The 16,524-nt window shown below is 43.9% G+C and overlaps 2 protein-coding genes across 2 annotated transcripts in view; both read left to right on the forward strand.

Annotated features, from left to right (window-relative positions):
• Nucleotides 1-9,345: 9,345 nt before the first annotated feature.
• On the forward strand, nucleotides 9,346-10,948 carry LOC106639886 (cytochrome P450 9e2-like). The gene is made up of 2 exons (XM_014353698.2): nucleotides 9,346-9,904; nucleotides 9,996-10,948. The coding sequence occupies exons 1-2, from the start codon at nucleotides 9,346-9,348 to the stop codon at nucleotides 10,946-10,948; spliced, it is 1,512 nt and encodes a 503-aa protein (XP_014209184.2).
• Nucleotides 10,949-15,446: 4,498 nt separating this feature from the next.
• The window catches only part of Sp1 (transcription factor Sp8), a 40,647-nt gene continuing 39,569 nt past the window's right edge, over nucleotides 15,447-16,524 (forward strand). Inside the window, exon 1 of the mRNA XM_089596785.1 lies at nucleotides 15,447-15,560. Within this exon, the coding sequence (XP_089452911.1) occupies nucleotides 15,447-15,560 (114 nt within the window). The remainder of the gene's footprint in view (nucleotides 15,561-16,524) is intronic.

The raw sequence follows: 16,524 nt of genomic DNA on the forward strand, positions 1-16,524 counted from the left end.
TTTTTACACATCTTTTGTAATTAAAAAGGTATAGTTGACTTACCGAGAAAGTGAACATAATAATGCCACAACATCACAATATTATGATCGATAAACATGGTGTGTATGCATAAGTACTGTATGATGTTTTGAAGATCTTTTCCTCCAAAGATGATGTTTTAGAGATTAACTTAAAGTGTCGTGTTACTACAAATTTTCAAACTGTGACTTGATTTTCATTGATCCTCGTCGTTGGTTATTATCATTAATTGTTCGGTAAGACTAGAATTGAAACGTACCGTGTATGAAAGCTAAACCACTTGGTTACGCAACAATTGAATTTCGTGCTCCACCAATATTGTACCACAATTGTACCAATTGTAATAATAAAAGAGAACAACAGCAATAGCCAAAACAATGTGGCCATCCGTTCCGACGAACCACGGATATATATAATCCAGCAGAGTGCACATTAGTGATGGTTCACGCTTGCACTCGCACGTACATATCATATATACATACCTCCACCTGCCCGTACGCTACAGTGGGAGGGGCTTGTGTGGCGAGCCGCGGATTAATTGATTAGCGAGCTCGCACCAGAGAGGCCCTTGCACCCCCTTACCATAGGCCAAGCCAAGCGTTATACACGCTCATATAATATATAGGTACTACCTCTGCAACCAACTGACGCTAACCCACCGGGAGGTCCCTCTCTCTTGACGGTTGAAACTGCACGGTAAGGGTTAACCGCGAGCGTGCGTGACTTGCCCTGCACTTTGTATTATATATATATATATATATATATATATATATATATATATATATATATGTATATTATACCTGTACTCGCGGGGAAATAACTCGGTCGAACGGTGCGATGAGCACGTCGTCGCTAGCTGGTGTGGTCTATGCAAACGTTCTCTAAGAGCTACTTTGAGCTTTCGTGCTCGTGAACGAGGCGTTTCATGCTTTTGTATACATACAACTCGGCTTATGGTACTTGGACTACTCGGATCTTCTCTCATTTACGTGTAAGATAGGAATTGTTTGCCTATAGGGTTTCTATTCACTTTGATTATGGTATCCACATATACGGTTCGTGAAGCCCATAAAAATATATATCTACAGGATGTTTCTACTCTTCGACTCTATGATTTGACACAAAAAAAAGTGTGATCAAATGGTTTTTGGGAAAATAATGAGACCACCTACCAGTGTATCCTATCGAGACATCAAATGCGAGTACAATAATCACAAGCAGCGCATCATAGTCTTCCAATTTGAATACACCGATGAACCATAAAACATGCAACGAACCGAGAGAGGACGAGAAAAATCGAGGTCCAAGACTTGTGCTCGAGATCCATTAGCTTTTATACGTGCACGTACGCGTGCATATCGTCGCACGAGGGGGAATGAGAAAAAAAAAAAAAAAAAAAAAAAAAAAAAAAAAACAAGAGGGAGACCTACCTCGGAGATGCCATCACCATCGGATAATATCCGAGCGAGGGAGGACGGGGAGGGAGAAGAAGTTCAATCGAGTGCTGATGCACACACGCGCGTTACGATAATTAGAAAATTAAATTGTCCCGACCTGATGAAGCGAACCTCAACATACATATACATATATATATACATGTGTATACGAGCTCATCAGACATATAATACGCGCTTGAATTTCCATCTCTCGAGAGGGTCGGGACATCCTCTCGAGAACGCAAGTAGAAGACAAAGGTACCTTCGTCCATTGTCTCGTATCGCGTAAAAATATCCACTCCTATGAATGTGTTGTACACTGAAAAAAAAAAAAAAAAAGTATATTGCAACGAATTAGCATGAGCATACATTTACACGCAAACAGGATAAAACGACGTCCGTCTACTTTAATTAGGGCGCATCAGCTCTCAAGTGCGTCCTTAGCGTGACCCCTGAAAAAAGTCCCCACCACCGTACGAAAGCTTATTAAACTTAATAGTCCATAAAGGCAAAAATAAAAAAAAAGGAGGGGGCGCAAAAGCACTCGCCGTCATTACCATCGTCCACGTATGCAAAAAACGCAAGAGCCGATGAAAAAAGAGGAGAAGAATATCGGCCGCATGCGCATGAAATCTTCGTCGCGACGACGCCGCCAAGGAAACATCTTCCCCCGCGGAAGTGCGCCGAGAACCGTCCGAGGGTTTCGAAAAAAAGGCAGAAAATGAAGGGGGGGGGGAAAAGGAAGAAGAAACATGTAAGTGCACCGCGCTAACGCGATGGGGGCCCAGGATGGGCGCCCAGATAATGGCCAACAAACAGTCCTTCCTTCCTGCACGGAGGGCGTCTCCGAGGCCTCCTTCCATCGTGCTCGTGCACGTTACATACGTAAAACGGACGCAAAGGGACGAGCCCCCCTTCCCACCCCCGTGTCCGGAATCGCCTCGCGGGAGAGTCTCGAGGGAGATAGCGGGGCGCCGATGCGCGCGATTTCCGTATGCAAAATCGAGCATGCACGACGAGCCTTACGTACACACCGCGTACCGGACCGAGGATGGATTGCTCGGTATCACGCTCTCGATTTTTCCCCCTTTTTTGGGTGTGTGTGTGTGTGCATACCGAATCATCCGCGCCCATAGCCGCGTCTGCTTTATTTACTTTTTTTTTGCTCTCTTCTTGTGTGTGTCTCCTTTGGGGAGTAATACGTTCGCGATGGACCTGTATCTTCGGAAACAATCGGACGTTGTGTACGACGGAGCTGAGCTTCGGGGAGAAAAGTTTATTATGCCCCCGCGTGGGCTTGTTCACGATTTGCTCAATACGATGGGATTTCCGTGATTGCAAAGTACATTGCTTTTTTGTTTTTTTCCAAAAGCCTGCCTTCGTCGCAGTCCATCGGGTTTTGTATAAAATGTTCACGTTTGATGTAAATTTAAAAAAAAACATACCCTATGTCGTCGATCGCAGGTGTGATGGCTATCTAGTGGTCTTTGTACTCCGTTTGGGTATTGTTGGAGCTTGACAAAAACCATTTATGTAAATCAAGTTGAAAATCTAATTTTTATTTACGTACATGTATCCGGAAGAAGACGTGCCCCCAGAAATTTGTATATACATGTACATCTGTTGCGTCACTTTAGTCTCTCATCCAAAGACTCCTTTCGGGATCGAAAAAAAAAGAAAAAAAAAGGGGGGAGAGGGATAAATAATCGACTCGGCTGCTCTCTTCCTTCGGCTTAGGTTCCCACATTTTGCCAAAGCCACCCCCGCTCGCAGTTTGTCTGCTCCTTCTAATCTCTTCATCTCTCTCTCTCTCTCTCACTCTCTCGCATATACATCTCTACGTATGTACGTGTGTGTAGGGCCTATACTCTCACATATGTACACCTACGGATTGACGATCGTTTGTGCTTCGTTTTCGTGCACGCAAAAGATTACAAACTCACGTGGGAGCGGTATATACTCTCTCTCTCACTCGAGGTTGAGCAACGTTATTTCGACGCTGTTGTTTTTTGTGTCTGGCGGCTCTCTCTCTCTCCCTCTCTCTCTCTCTCTCTCTGGAGCCCTTCGCATACACACACGGGTCCCAGAAAGTGTGTGCCGTATAGCTGGCTGGCTCACTCGCTACGGGGCCCGCCACGATTTAGTGGCCCTAATTGCAGGGTTGTGCTATTTAATTACCGGGTTCGAGGACCGCCGTCGTATATATATATATATATATACGTACGCGTGGGTTTGTGCACGGTGTAGCGCACCGATCCATATACACGAAAACCCTGATGGGCGCTCGGGTGTATACGTTGGCTCATCTCGCTCTCCGTTGCTCTTCCTACATATATAGGTATACGCCTTCTCATCTCTCGAGGCAAAGCCAGAGAGAGAGAGAGAACATTGTGAGTCTTTCGCAGCTTCATGGGTGTGGGTATCGCGCAATGTGCGCGGCTCATCTGCGAGAGAAAAGGCAAGGGGGGATGAGGTGGATATTCCCCTCCACCTACGTGAAACGATTCGAGGCGATTCGCGGGGATAACGTGCGAAAATCGCTTCTCAATTGCCCTCGATTTCGGATGAAATTTATGTGCTCTCCGGCATGGAATCCTCCTCTGTACTTCCCGCCCAAGTCGACCGATGCTCCTGTCATGGTGGTGTGTGGAATTATTACGTGCATCGCTGCTGTATGTATATACGTACTTATATGCACGGATGACACGGTCTTGGCTACTTTGTCCCGTGAACATTTCACTTGTAGTCCCTCGTTTATCTTTGGCCGTATACAAATTTAATCAAACGAACAAATATTATACGGAAAATCTGCCCCCCCCCCTACATGCACGCGCGTGAAACACCTTGTTAATCATTCAGCCCAGCCGGGACTTATAGTCACGATCTACGCGAGCAAACAGCCTCGTCTCGAGAGCTGTCGTGAAAAATCGCCCCACCGGGGCTTTGATTATTGAATCGGTACATATACCTATACCGATATGGGTAGTGTACGAGCAAGATTACACTTCCGCGGCACCCTACCTCTTTATAAATATATATACACACCGAGTATAGTCGTCATCATCATCATCGTCCTCTTTGGCTTTCGGAGCGACGTGAAAATCGGAGCTCTCAGCGGGTGTACTTTAATTTTCCGCGCTCGCGTCTCGCCGCGTACATATATATACACTCTCTTTTTCCCCGGCATTCCAGCAAAAAGGGGGAGAGAGAGCATCACGAGCCATAAAGTAAAAGCCTTCCGCGTCCCCGTCCCCCCCATCTCTCGTCTTCGTTACGTGACGCGCGCGGCGCCTCTTGTTCCTCCTCCCGGTGGTATACCTACACGTTCCTTCGTGTTAAACGAGACTTGCTGGTACCGCTCGTTGTACGCGCAAGGCCATTTTATTTCGCACCCACGCGATACGTTTCACGCTCTCGACTCCTGCCCTCTCGTACCTCCCCCCTGCTCGCTCTCGCCCCCCGGCCACCCCATCCTGGTGTATTGGTGCTCATTTCTATTTTACTCCGCCTTGAGCTCAAATTTTTTTAATTTTCCAATCTTGCGTTTTATCGACTCGTCGTTTTCTTTGACTACGGGATTGCAAGTTTCAAAATAGCCTTGGCGTATAAAATCATTCAAGTGATAGATTACAGTTAAAAAAAAAATCCCTTACAGAACAATTAAATAGTATAGCCATCGGCAATTGCAATTGACCCATCATACATTGTTATACGTGTCACGCACATAATATGGGCACACCTGGCTAATCAGGACAAAATTATCATCTCACACAACTCGGTCAGACATTGCCTTATAACCCACCACAGACAACGTTGCTCGTAAAAGCTTTCCAAAGGTAATATATCAGTTTGACTTCAAAGCACTTGCAATTACCTCGTTATATCTTTCGATATTACTTTACATAATCGGTGTAATCACGACCGAGATATTCGTACGTATGTACACGCTAATTCATTCATAAAATATCCCGCCCCCTCCCTACTCGAGCTTCATTATTCATTTGAAATTTCCATGCGGATGAGCAAGTTCACAAGGCTAGTCCATTCATTGAGTGGAAAGAAAAATGGCCCAAGAAAAATCTCTCATCCGTTTTCTCCATCTCTTATTGTCCCATCCAGCTTCTAGAGGGAAAAATAACCCCCGCAAACGTGTCATTTCCGCGCGTGTACTTACTGACGCCGCGAGAGACAGATAGAAAGATGCTTGTGGCATATATATACACGTGGTGGTGTAGCATGTGCACAAATGTACCAGCCATAAATCTTGTCAATCGAGCGAATCGTGGAAACGTGCCACACACGCCCCTTGCACGCATACGTAAGACCCAAGTTTGCTGTATGTATACAGCACGTGTAAAGTGCAGGAATCTTTTAATCGCTGCTAATAACAGGCCTCACCGACGCCCCGGTAATGCAACCAAGAGGACGCCACGAGTCTCCCTCCCTCTCTTCTTTTCATCATTTATATCCTCTTGTACGTTTCATATATTTCCTCCTATAGGCTATACCGCATGATTGATAAGTCCATAAAGTTCCTCGTGCTCCGTGGCATTTGTGCAAGTTTCTGGGGTCAGCCCAGATAAGGATACATGCACCCATTTGGTGGAGTAGTAGCGTATCCTCCTCCTCTACTTTCCGTATTTCTTTCGTAGCCTATAGCCAGGGGTGACGTCGCCCTGACGGGATGATGCCAGTGTCCCGGGGCTCTCTCGTCCTCAGACCTGGAATCATCGTCATTATTGTACCACCACGAGATCACGCAAGGGTTACCCCCTCGGTATACGTATATACGTGTAGGGAGTGTGGTGGTGGTGGTGGTTTAATGCAAGGGTGCGCTGTGGAATCGTCAATGCCACTGCCACCGAATTTCTCGTAAATACCAGGGCTCTGTGATTCGGGATGCTTCCACTTCGCGTGGCTCTCTGAGGACGCCCGACAAATCGGTGCAGGTGATTTAACGCTACTGATCGGGTTTTCGACTCTTTTTGATTTGTTGGGCCGGGATGCCCGAGATTTTTTCGTGATTATCCATCCCACGGGAGTTTTTTTTTTTTTTTTCTTTTTTTCTTGTGTCGAGGCAGTGCCCACGTCCCAAATGCATGATTGATTGTGCGTAGGGGGGTTGGAAAAGTGAAAATCCCAAAACGAAACGCAAATTATAACTTTTTACTTAATTACTCGGCTCAGTGTTACTATTTTTTGCTTAAATTTTCATCAATTCAGAATTTAGATTTTTCTTACGAAAACACTTCCATCACCCAAGACCAAATGTCCATAATTAACAATTCTAAAAGGTGCTTTTCGTATTACTTACCTTGGAGGTACCAACGCCAACCTCCAAAACAGGGGGGGGGGTGTATATCAAACGTATACGTCAAAGGATACTGGAAGAAAACGACGTGTGGCCAAAGAAACAATAACAACGCGATAAATTAAAGAATCGGCACAAAAGGCCGAGTTTTAATTTGAGTTTGGCAAAAGCAGCGGGCACCCACGCGTACGTATCGCCCGATCTCCGACTTTGTTTTATTTTACGTTTCTCCTCCTCCTTGCCCCTGTCGAGTTGGAGATCCAGTGCGTGCGGGCACGTACTTCTTGGCCGCAGAAAAAAAAAAAAAAAAAAAAAAAAAAAAAAACTCATGGCAAAGGTTGATTTACAACGTGGCCATTTTAGGGTTTCGGCGTTTGAGAGAGCAGATTAGAAGTGCGTACATGGGAGGGGGAGCTTCGGCAACAAGAGGAACAACCCCCGGTGCCTGCGTGCGCGCAGCCGAATCGTATGTGGGAAACACAGTAAGAGAAAAGAGGAGCGGATTTTAATTGCAGGCCTGGGCGCCGCGCGCGTCGGGGGAGGCTATTCTTCTTTTCCTCCTCGCCATCCCTTCGGCTACGGCCAAACTGCTCGCGGCTCACATGTTTCGCGGGTATCCCTTATCGACTCTCGGCTCCTCCAACTCTTTCCGCTCTTATTTGAAGGATACACAGAAGGAGACAGAAGAGCAAGAAACGACTACGCCACGTATTGAGAGGGACAGGGAGGCTCGGGAGGAAAAAAACGTAAAAGATCGGAGACGAAGGTACATATACATGTATAAGCGCGTATAATAACAGAGCACGCGCGTTGCGCGCTCGTTCGCGTCGTTGTTGAAAAAGAAAAAAAAGTATGATGAAAAGGAGAGAAGTGGCTTTGGTTATATTCCACCACACAAATATGATGCACATCTCGCGCCCTTTAAGTGGATTTTGCGCGCGCGCGGAGACTGATGTGCCCGACTGATGTCTGTTGCTACAAATACAAGTAAAAGAGTGATGGTACCAGCTTGTGGGAATCGAATGGTTGTCGGGTTCGTGAGGGTTCTTCAGCCCACGGCCAAATGGATGGATCCTGATTGATTATGCGCGCCCTACGTATCTCTAAATGTTGCGAAACAGCGTACACCCGTGAAAATACGCGGTTTATTTTTTCCATCCAAACTGTAATTATCATCCGTGATCTACCACATCGCTGCATAAGGTCAGAAATGCATGTACATACTCTGTTGTTGTTGATTATAAATGATTGGTATGCCCATAACATCATAAGGTCACTTACGAATGTATTATACGGAAAACGTGATAAATAAATCAGAAAAGACAACAAAGACGAGTTTAGTGGCCCCGTGTCACTTGAACTCATCATGCCTCTCTCTCTCTCTCTGTTCCCATGGCTAATCAATCATCGGCCCAACTTGAGGTCCCCCCTTCTCGTTTTTCGGGAAAATCTCTCGTGTCCTCGATGCCGAGGGAGCCTAAAAAAAGAGCTCCCCCGGTGCAACAAGCGCAAGACGAGCACTACCATATGGCCGGATGTAGGCAGATATTCATCTCCGCGGCGCAAGGTATCCACCGCTCGCTCAAACAGTCTCGATTACTCTGCCATGTACACCACATAAACTCGGGGGGAAAGAAAAAAAAAAAAAAAAAAAAAAAAAAAAAAAAAAAAAACGGATAGTTCGCTCCTTCTCGAGTTTCCACGGAGCCGGGCAAATTAATCAGACGCGCGAGAGAAACCTCGTCTCGCAGCCTCTCTCTCTCTCTATATATATATATACGTGCATCTCAAAGTGAGTTATGCTCTGCAGGTTGGTGAGATATGGGATATAGGTACGCGAAGAAACAATGTGAGAAGGTCGCGCGCCCACTCTGTACACGTTCATAGTACCACGGGGCACTTTGAGCTCGCAGAGATTGGATCGGTGCCGATAGTGATGAATATACTTGAATCACTTGAATCACTGACGTTACGAACATCGATATTTATTTTTTTATAATTCAATAAAATAATTACAATGTTATGATGTCGATGACTTTTTCAATCAATTATTTATCTATTTGATCAGCGGTTGTCACATTTTACATAAGAAAAGGTTTGAGGGTTGTGTTGTGCAACTGACTTGGGTTTTCTTAGGTAATGCTTAATCAACGTTAAAATACAAAATTTTCAATCAAATTTCTTTAATCAATCCATTTTACACAAACACTCAGTAAATCGTCGATTCATTACTTTTTTTATCTCATACCATATTTTGGGTTATGGGGTTTTTAAGCTTGGGTTGTAGGGTTACTGGATTCTAAAAACGTTGAATAATAAGCAGCGTAGCTTCCATGCGTCAGGTTTGATATTTAGCGTTTCAAATGTCTTGAATTTCCCACGAAACTGATAAGCGTTAACTCGCGGCTATCAAAAGCACACTTGGGAGGAGTAACCGACAAGAAGAGAAAGAGGGAAAAAAAAGAGGGGATATTTGAAACACTACTTCAGTGGCGGCAACAACAAGTGATTTACACACGCGGGTGTAATACCGCAGTGACTCCCTGAAGCTCGAGCGATAGATGAACCAAACGCGAGTCATGGATCCTTGGACGACAGCTCTATTGTTGACCGCGTGTGGCGCCCTTTATTACTACTTGAGGAAGAAGCTGCACTTTTTCAAGGTCATGGGCGTGCCCTACTGTTCGGAATGGCCGATGCTGGGCATCACGGGATCGTCGGTGTTCGGCCGGAAGCACTTCGTGGAGGTGATACGGGATCTGTACAACTCGCACCCCGAGGCGAAGTACATGGGCGCTTTCGACTTCCTGCGGCCGCTCATTGTGCTGCGTGACCCTGAGCTCATCAAGGCCATTGGCATCAAGAACTTTGACAACTTCGCGGACCACAACTCCTACATCGACGACACGGTGGATCCGCTCTTTGGCGCCAATCTGTTCAACATCAGCGGGGACAAGTGGAAGGAGACGAGGAACCTCATCTCCCCGTCTTTCTCCTCGAGCAAAATCAAGCAGATGTACCAACAAGTGGTCGAGTGTGCCCGGAACCTCAACTCCTACTTGGCCGAGCAGCCCAAAGACGCCCTGAGCACGATCGCGACCAAAGACCTCTTTACCAAGTACACGAACGACGTCGTGGGTAAACTACCGAAAACAAACAACAGCCTCTAAACGGCATCCATATGTTGTACTTGCAAATGCTCATATGTGTGTTTCATTTGATATTCAAGCTACCTGCGCCTTCGGGATCAAAGTGGACAGTTTGAGGAATCCAAACAATGAGTTCTACGTCCTCGTCAGGGAAGCCACGAACCTAGAGGGTCTCCAGTCCTTGAAGTTCTTCATGGCTCGGGCCTTTCCCCGAGTCATGAAGACCCTGCGCATAAAATTCGTGAACGACCACGTAGCCAAGTTCTTCGAGGCCATAATCGCCGATGCCATCGACACCCGAATCGCCCAAGGTATCAGACAGTCGGACATACTGCAGGTGATAATGGACGCGAGGGACAAGGATACGAGCAAGCACGTGAAACTCGACATCACGAACATCACTGCACAGGCGTTCATTTTCTTCTTCGGGGGCTTCGATACCTCGTCCACCCAAATGTGCATCATAGCTCACGAGTTGACGATAAACCCCGACATCCAGAAGCGATTGCAAGAAGAGATCGACCAAGTTATGGGGCACTCGGGCGGCCAGCCCAGCTACGACGACGTCAACTCGATGCCGTACCTCGACGCGGTGTTCAACGAGTCGGTGCGACGGCACAGCCAGTGCTCGATACTCGACCGGCGCTGCGTCAAGGCTTTTGAATTTCCGCCGGCGGTGCCCGGGGCGGCGCCTTTCGTCGTCCAGCCGGGGATGAACATCTGGATACCCGCGGCCGGCCTGCACATGGACCCCAAGTATTACGCGAATCCAGAGGCGTTCGATCCGGACAGGTACTTCCAGAAAAAAGTCACCATGAACGACGTGACCAATTTGGGTTTCGGGATCGGGCCGCGGGCCTGCATTGGGGTTCGGTTTGCGCTTCTGGAGATAAAGGTCCTGTTCTTCTTTCTACTGGCCAAGTACAATTTGGTACCAAACTCCAAGACGCGGGTGCCCTTCGATTACAGCAGGGATGGATTCGTCATCAAGCCACCTGGAGGGTTCTGGCTGGCCGTCGAGCCACGTGATTAGGCTAGAGCCGAAGTATGCCTTGTATTGAGTCTAAATCGTAGTGATAAATAATATTTGTTTTGTACGTTTTTTTTACTTATCAATAGATATGAATTTTTCACGGTCAGCAGTTAACGAGTCTGTAATGTACAAAAATATATATCGAAGAAAAATATGTTGAATCGAATTGTATTGATTAAACTATTTTAAAATACTCGTGTGTTTGTTATAATAATATTCTTTACAATGCTCCGTCGTATAAAGTTTTTATGAACTATTTCAAATGTAATTATTTACACTCTTTTTCTGAACCTCTGTGATAAAAGATTTTTTACGCCATTCATCAAAAAAAGTACATAAAAGTCTAATGTATTTCCTAAACGTTAAGCTTTCAAACATTATATTTTTATGCCAAAGTATTGGCTACCGCTAATACCATTTTATGATTTTAATGATCTTATTTATAGCAAATGTCTTTTTTATCTTCATTCTGCATTCCTTTGTGAAGTTATTTGTCATCACCAACAATTAAATTTTAATAATAAACCAAATGAAATTTAACATTGCTTAGCGCTTTGTATGCGCAATTCGCGCTATTCTGCGTAAGTAAGTAAATCAGTTTAAAACTTTTCGTGGGAATAGGAAACCATTATCAGTAAATTTTGAATTACGTTTGTTTCTTTAGCCAAACAATCCAACAAAAATCTTAATTATACAAGTATGAGTTTTGTGGATAAAATAAAAGCATCACAATGTATGCACTGCTACTGAATCAGTTTTTTTTTCTGTTCCAAGAAGCCAATGAATTACTTTAATACTGAATGACAAAGTTTTATCTGTTTCTTTAATTAGTACAACAGGTGAGGTGAGAAACCGAATATAACTTCAAAAATGTATTATATCTCATAATAATAATTTGGTTTTCTTTGGTTGCTAAAACATACGTTATGCGCTATTAGAGCCACCAGAATATGATTAACTTTTGTTAAAAGTATATAATTTTGATATTTAAAAAAAAACGATTTTCACAACAAAAATGTATTTGACCTAAAATTTATCACAAAAACGCACGTGCTCCTCTTGCTTGCCACAGTAACATTAAATTTTTATTAAAAACTAATAGCACCGAACTATGTACCTCCCCTGTCGGTCAATGTAGAATTTTTTGTCTGGTCGAAAGATGATAATCAAGGTCAAACCATAGACAAGTCTTTTTTACATTGGTATTGGATTGGGCCGTAGTCGTGATTGCTGTTTTTTGATTACTGTTGAATTCGTGTTACCTATATATTTTACAATACATTTTTTCAACTATTTCTTCTTTAGAAAGATATCTCTGAGACGTATAGAAGTTGAGCAATTAAATCGTAAGTCTTCCAGCTCAGTTATTATAATCTTTTTTTCAGAACTTGAATCCTTGACTGCAAATAATTACAGTAAAAATAATAATACTTTGCGACCAAGTGTTTTTCCTTCTTTAATAAGCATCAATTCGTACTGATGAACAACAATAAACTGAATTGCCACGCATATAAGTAGTATGAAATAATATTTTTGACAGAGAAAGCTTAATGTGTTTATCTAATGAGCTGGAATGTACTTACAATTTTTAATAGATTTTCTGTCACTACTGAGCACCAATTAATTTTCCAGTACCTCTCGTAGTAATACCTTGTATTTAAATATTTCTTTTGGCAACAATTTAATTCATTAAAAGAAACTTTAACGACGCCCTCAAAACTACGTTATTGTTCAGGCTCAGTCATGACGTCACGTTTGAAAATATGCAGCAAAATCAAAAAAGGATTCAATTTTCCTTGTCCATACTCAAAGAATCGAATTATGCACAGATGAATAACCTTTTGGTGAAAGTTACCCCTTAACAACAATGTTATCAATTTTGTTGAATGATTAAATTATAATTTGTGTTTTTACGATTCCGTACAATTTTATGTCACTTAATTCAACATAATATCAGTTGATACTCATTAGCATTATTCAATACAACGACCTTGCATCGTCGATTAAATGTTGAATGAAATAGCAAATTTTTCAAACGTGTTTGAGTGAACTCTGATTTCTCAATCGACGATTGACTGCTACCGTACAGGTCCAGTTGTCAACGTAGCATCACTCGATGTTGAAAGAAACTTTGTTTCAAACGTACAAGATCATCAAGTTTATAATGGCAACATATCGTTTCGCGTATCATGAGTATACAGTCTCGTATGAAAATTACCTGCAAATTGCCGCCGATAAGAAAAAAAAAAAAAAAAAACCCCTCAGTCGTGCACACGTACAACCTCACGTCCGTGTATATAAGTAAATTGCGTAATCCAAAAGATAAGGGAGGGGGAGATGAAATTTTTTTCACAGCCTCTCGAGATTCTTTCTATTTAGGTAATTTCATACTCCATTACCCGATACTGGCCTGAGTTGATGAGCACCGCGATTACCGGCACTGAATGGGTAATCGAGCCCTCGCACTCCCCTCCGCTCTTTCTTCGGGCATCCGTAGGAGTAGAAAGGCTAAGAGGGAGAAATGGAGGGATCAAACGTTGTTTATTCTCTTCCTCTTTTTTTTTTTTTTTTTTTTTTTTTTTCTCTCTTTCCTCCACTCGTCTCGCAAAAGCGCGGCACTTTTATGGGAATGATACCACCGGCGGAACGTAAATAGGAAGGCAAATCCTTTCTCCCTCAACTTCACCTTCGGCTGGCGCTGCACTCGTGAATGAACGAGTCCTGCGCTCAATGGATGAGACGGTGACGCGCGGTTCCCACTGGCTCGTGTTACACTCCGGACTATCTCTTTTCTTCCTTTTTCTTTTTCCTCTTTCATGATACTCCCACTCTCTCGGGGAGCCAGTAGGGCACCTTCATTCATCATCTGATTATCCGAACGAGCATCCTGGGGCTCGTGAATGACGGACCAGTATCGAAGCCGTGAGTTCATCACCGGGACCGTTCCGTACCCATTCACGTATGTTATTATGGCACTATAATGGCACAAGGTATACTTTTTTTTTTTCATCGATCGGACCCAATCAACGCTCTATATATTGTGGCGTCTCCGTGGAAATAACAGCAACTACCCGAGCAAAGTAGGGAGAAATGAAGAAACAAGCTCTCTCTCGTTGTCTTTTTATCCTTATTCGATTCATGAATGAAGGATTTAAACACGTAAGTATGGAAAGAAAAAAAAAAATGAAAACATCCGAAGATCTTGTATGGTATGGGTTCTCCCTGCATCGGTGAAGAAAGGGCGAAAAAGGAGCAACAAGAAAGAAAGAGAGAAGGAACCACGTGATTCGCGGCAAGTTTTAATTGGCCGCGGAGAAGCACACGCGTCGTGGGGTGGGTCCCGGTGGTGGTGGTGGTGGAGGCGAAAGGAGCAACAGAGGGACGAAGATGGCAAACGCACCTTGGCGGACACGCATCCACGAGGAGAAGGGAGAGAATAGCCGTATACGCGCATATATATATTATATATACCTACGTGTGGGGTTGCAACCAAAGAGAGAACACGCGGGATTAGGCAATAGGATCACATCGCCTTCGTCGTCCTTTTCTCTCTCTCTCTGTTTCTTCGAGACAAAGACCTCTTCGTTCACGAGTGCGAGAAGGAGGGAAACGGGCCGAGGGCGGGCTCCTTCGCGTCGAGGTGTACAGCCCCACCAAGATCCCTACGCGACGAGACGGAGACAGCTTGCGTATATACGCGCACACACGCGCGCACCTTTTACCATCCGATCAAGCGGAGCGCGCATGTAAGTGTTGCGTTGCGAGATGCGACCTCGCAAAAGAAGAAATAAAACGAGAGAGAGAGAGAAAGAGGCGCAGCCCCACGCACGCACACGTGTATATATAAATATATAGCGATGCACGCACTCGCACGCACGTATATAGGCGTACCTTTGCAGGCTCGGGATTCGGAAGATCCGCCTCCACCCAACGACGAGTCGCGGCTCGACGAAAAACGCCACCACCTCAGTTATAATTGTCGGCCCTCGAGAGCCGCACACTGCACCACCGCGGTGCTTTCTCTTTCTCTCCTAATTGTTACTCTTCTTCGATGCTGCTGCTTCTGCTGTGACGAAAGCATCTATATTATTATGTACCATTATACCCACCTGTGATACTCCTTGCTCTCTGCGGGGTATCCGCGACCGGGCACGCGTCTCGTGTGAACATACGTATATATATATATGTATAAATATTTGGGTACGTGTACTCATGGGCGTATGTGTTTGTGGGTGTTGCTGTTTTCAAGGAAATCGCTAGACCATTTGCAAACACTATTATTTTACGGAAATTATAGATCACGGCTGTGTTTATGTCGAAGATAAACTGTGGTCAACGATGCTGAGACTTCGTCTCGACAGGGCTGTGTTACTATTGTTACTGGTGGTGAAAATCGAGTAGGTGCGATCTGATACCGATTGTCGTTATATCATCGCTGATATCCATATTTGTGCAAGTTGTTTCGTGGAAGGGGAGGATAGTGAGGGGATAAGGCAAAATGAATTGCGCGTATCAGTATCCGCAGGCGATGCATCCGCAGGGAGCCATGAATGTGCATCAAGCCCTGCCCCAACAGATGCACCATCAGTCGTCGGATACGGAGTTTTTGGAGGTAATTTTTTTTTTCTCTTTTTTTTCTGTTTCGTCGTCTCACAGCTCGCACACTCTACGTATACATGGAATATTTTCCTTGATTTTTCGTGCGTATTGGCGATATTGTTTACTATTGCATCTTCAGCTGAAATAAATGTTGGGTTCTATGTACAAGCTTTGGTTGAAAAAGAAAATCTTAGGTGGATTTGGAGCGTCGCATCGACAGATACTTACAGCAGTTTTTAAGTGTGCAACAAGATAACCCTTGATAATATATCCAGTGATTTTATTCGATTCTGTAGACCAAAAATCTAATTTTTTATTTATTTCTATCAAAACTCTGGTTCTAAGCTTTAATTTCTACGAAAGTACTTTACATTATTTTACAGCTCGGTACATCTTTAGGATAAGGGCATATTATAACGATGAGATATTTCAAATCGACTTTTAAAGTTTTGTCATTTTCCATTTTTCGGTACATATGTTAGCACATTAGAGACAAAAGTCTCTTTGCATCATTAAAAATTAATACGTATAAGATTGCTTATTAATATCAAGTAGTTCAACAAAAAAAAAAAAAAACTTGAAAAAAAAAACTTATACCCTGAATCAAACAGAGACACAAATGAAACAAAAACAGAAAGTAAGTTTCGTCATTGCGGAACAAACTCTTTTTTTTTTTTTTAATTAAAAAACCATTCCTTTAATTAAAAGTAGCTCGATGATAGTGATCAAGGGTCATTAGTACCGAAAACACAGTGCCCCATATCATCATCGCAATTAAAAAAAGGAAGAAAAAAAAACAACCCTTCCAGTCATCGGTGCCCATTTCCGTCGTCGTGTCTTCTAATTACACCCAGCTCCGAGCAAACAAAACACGACATCAATTACCAACCGCAGCTCCCTCCTCCCTATTTCAAGCCTTTCAAAGCCCACAAAAAGCTGAAAAAAAAAAAAAAGAAGAAAAAAAACGGGGACGGCAA

This window comes from Copidosoma floridanum, unplaced genomic scaffold (assembly GCF_036245765.1).
Source record: "Copidosoma floridanum isolate Cflo_tuat_1 unplaced genomic scaffold, Cflo_Japanese_pri ptg000030l, whole genome shotgun sequence".
Lineage (NCBI taxonomy): Eukaryota > Metazoa > Arthropoda > Insecta > Hymenoptera > Encyrtidae > Copidosoma > Copidosoma floridanum.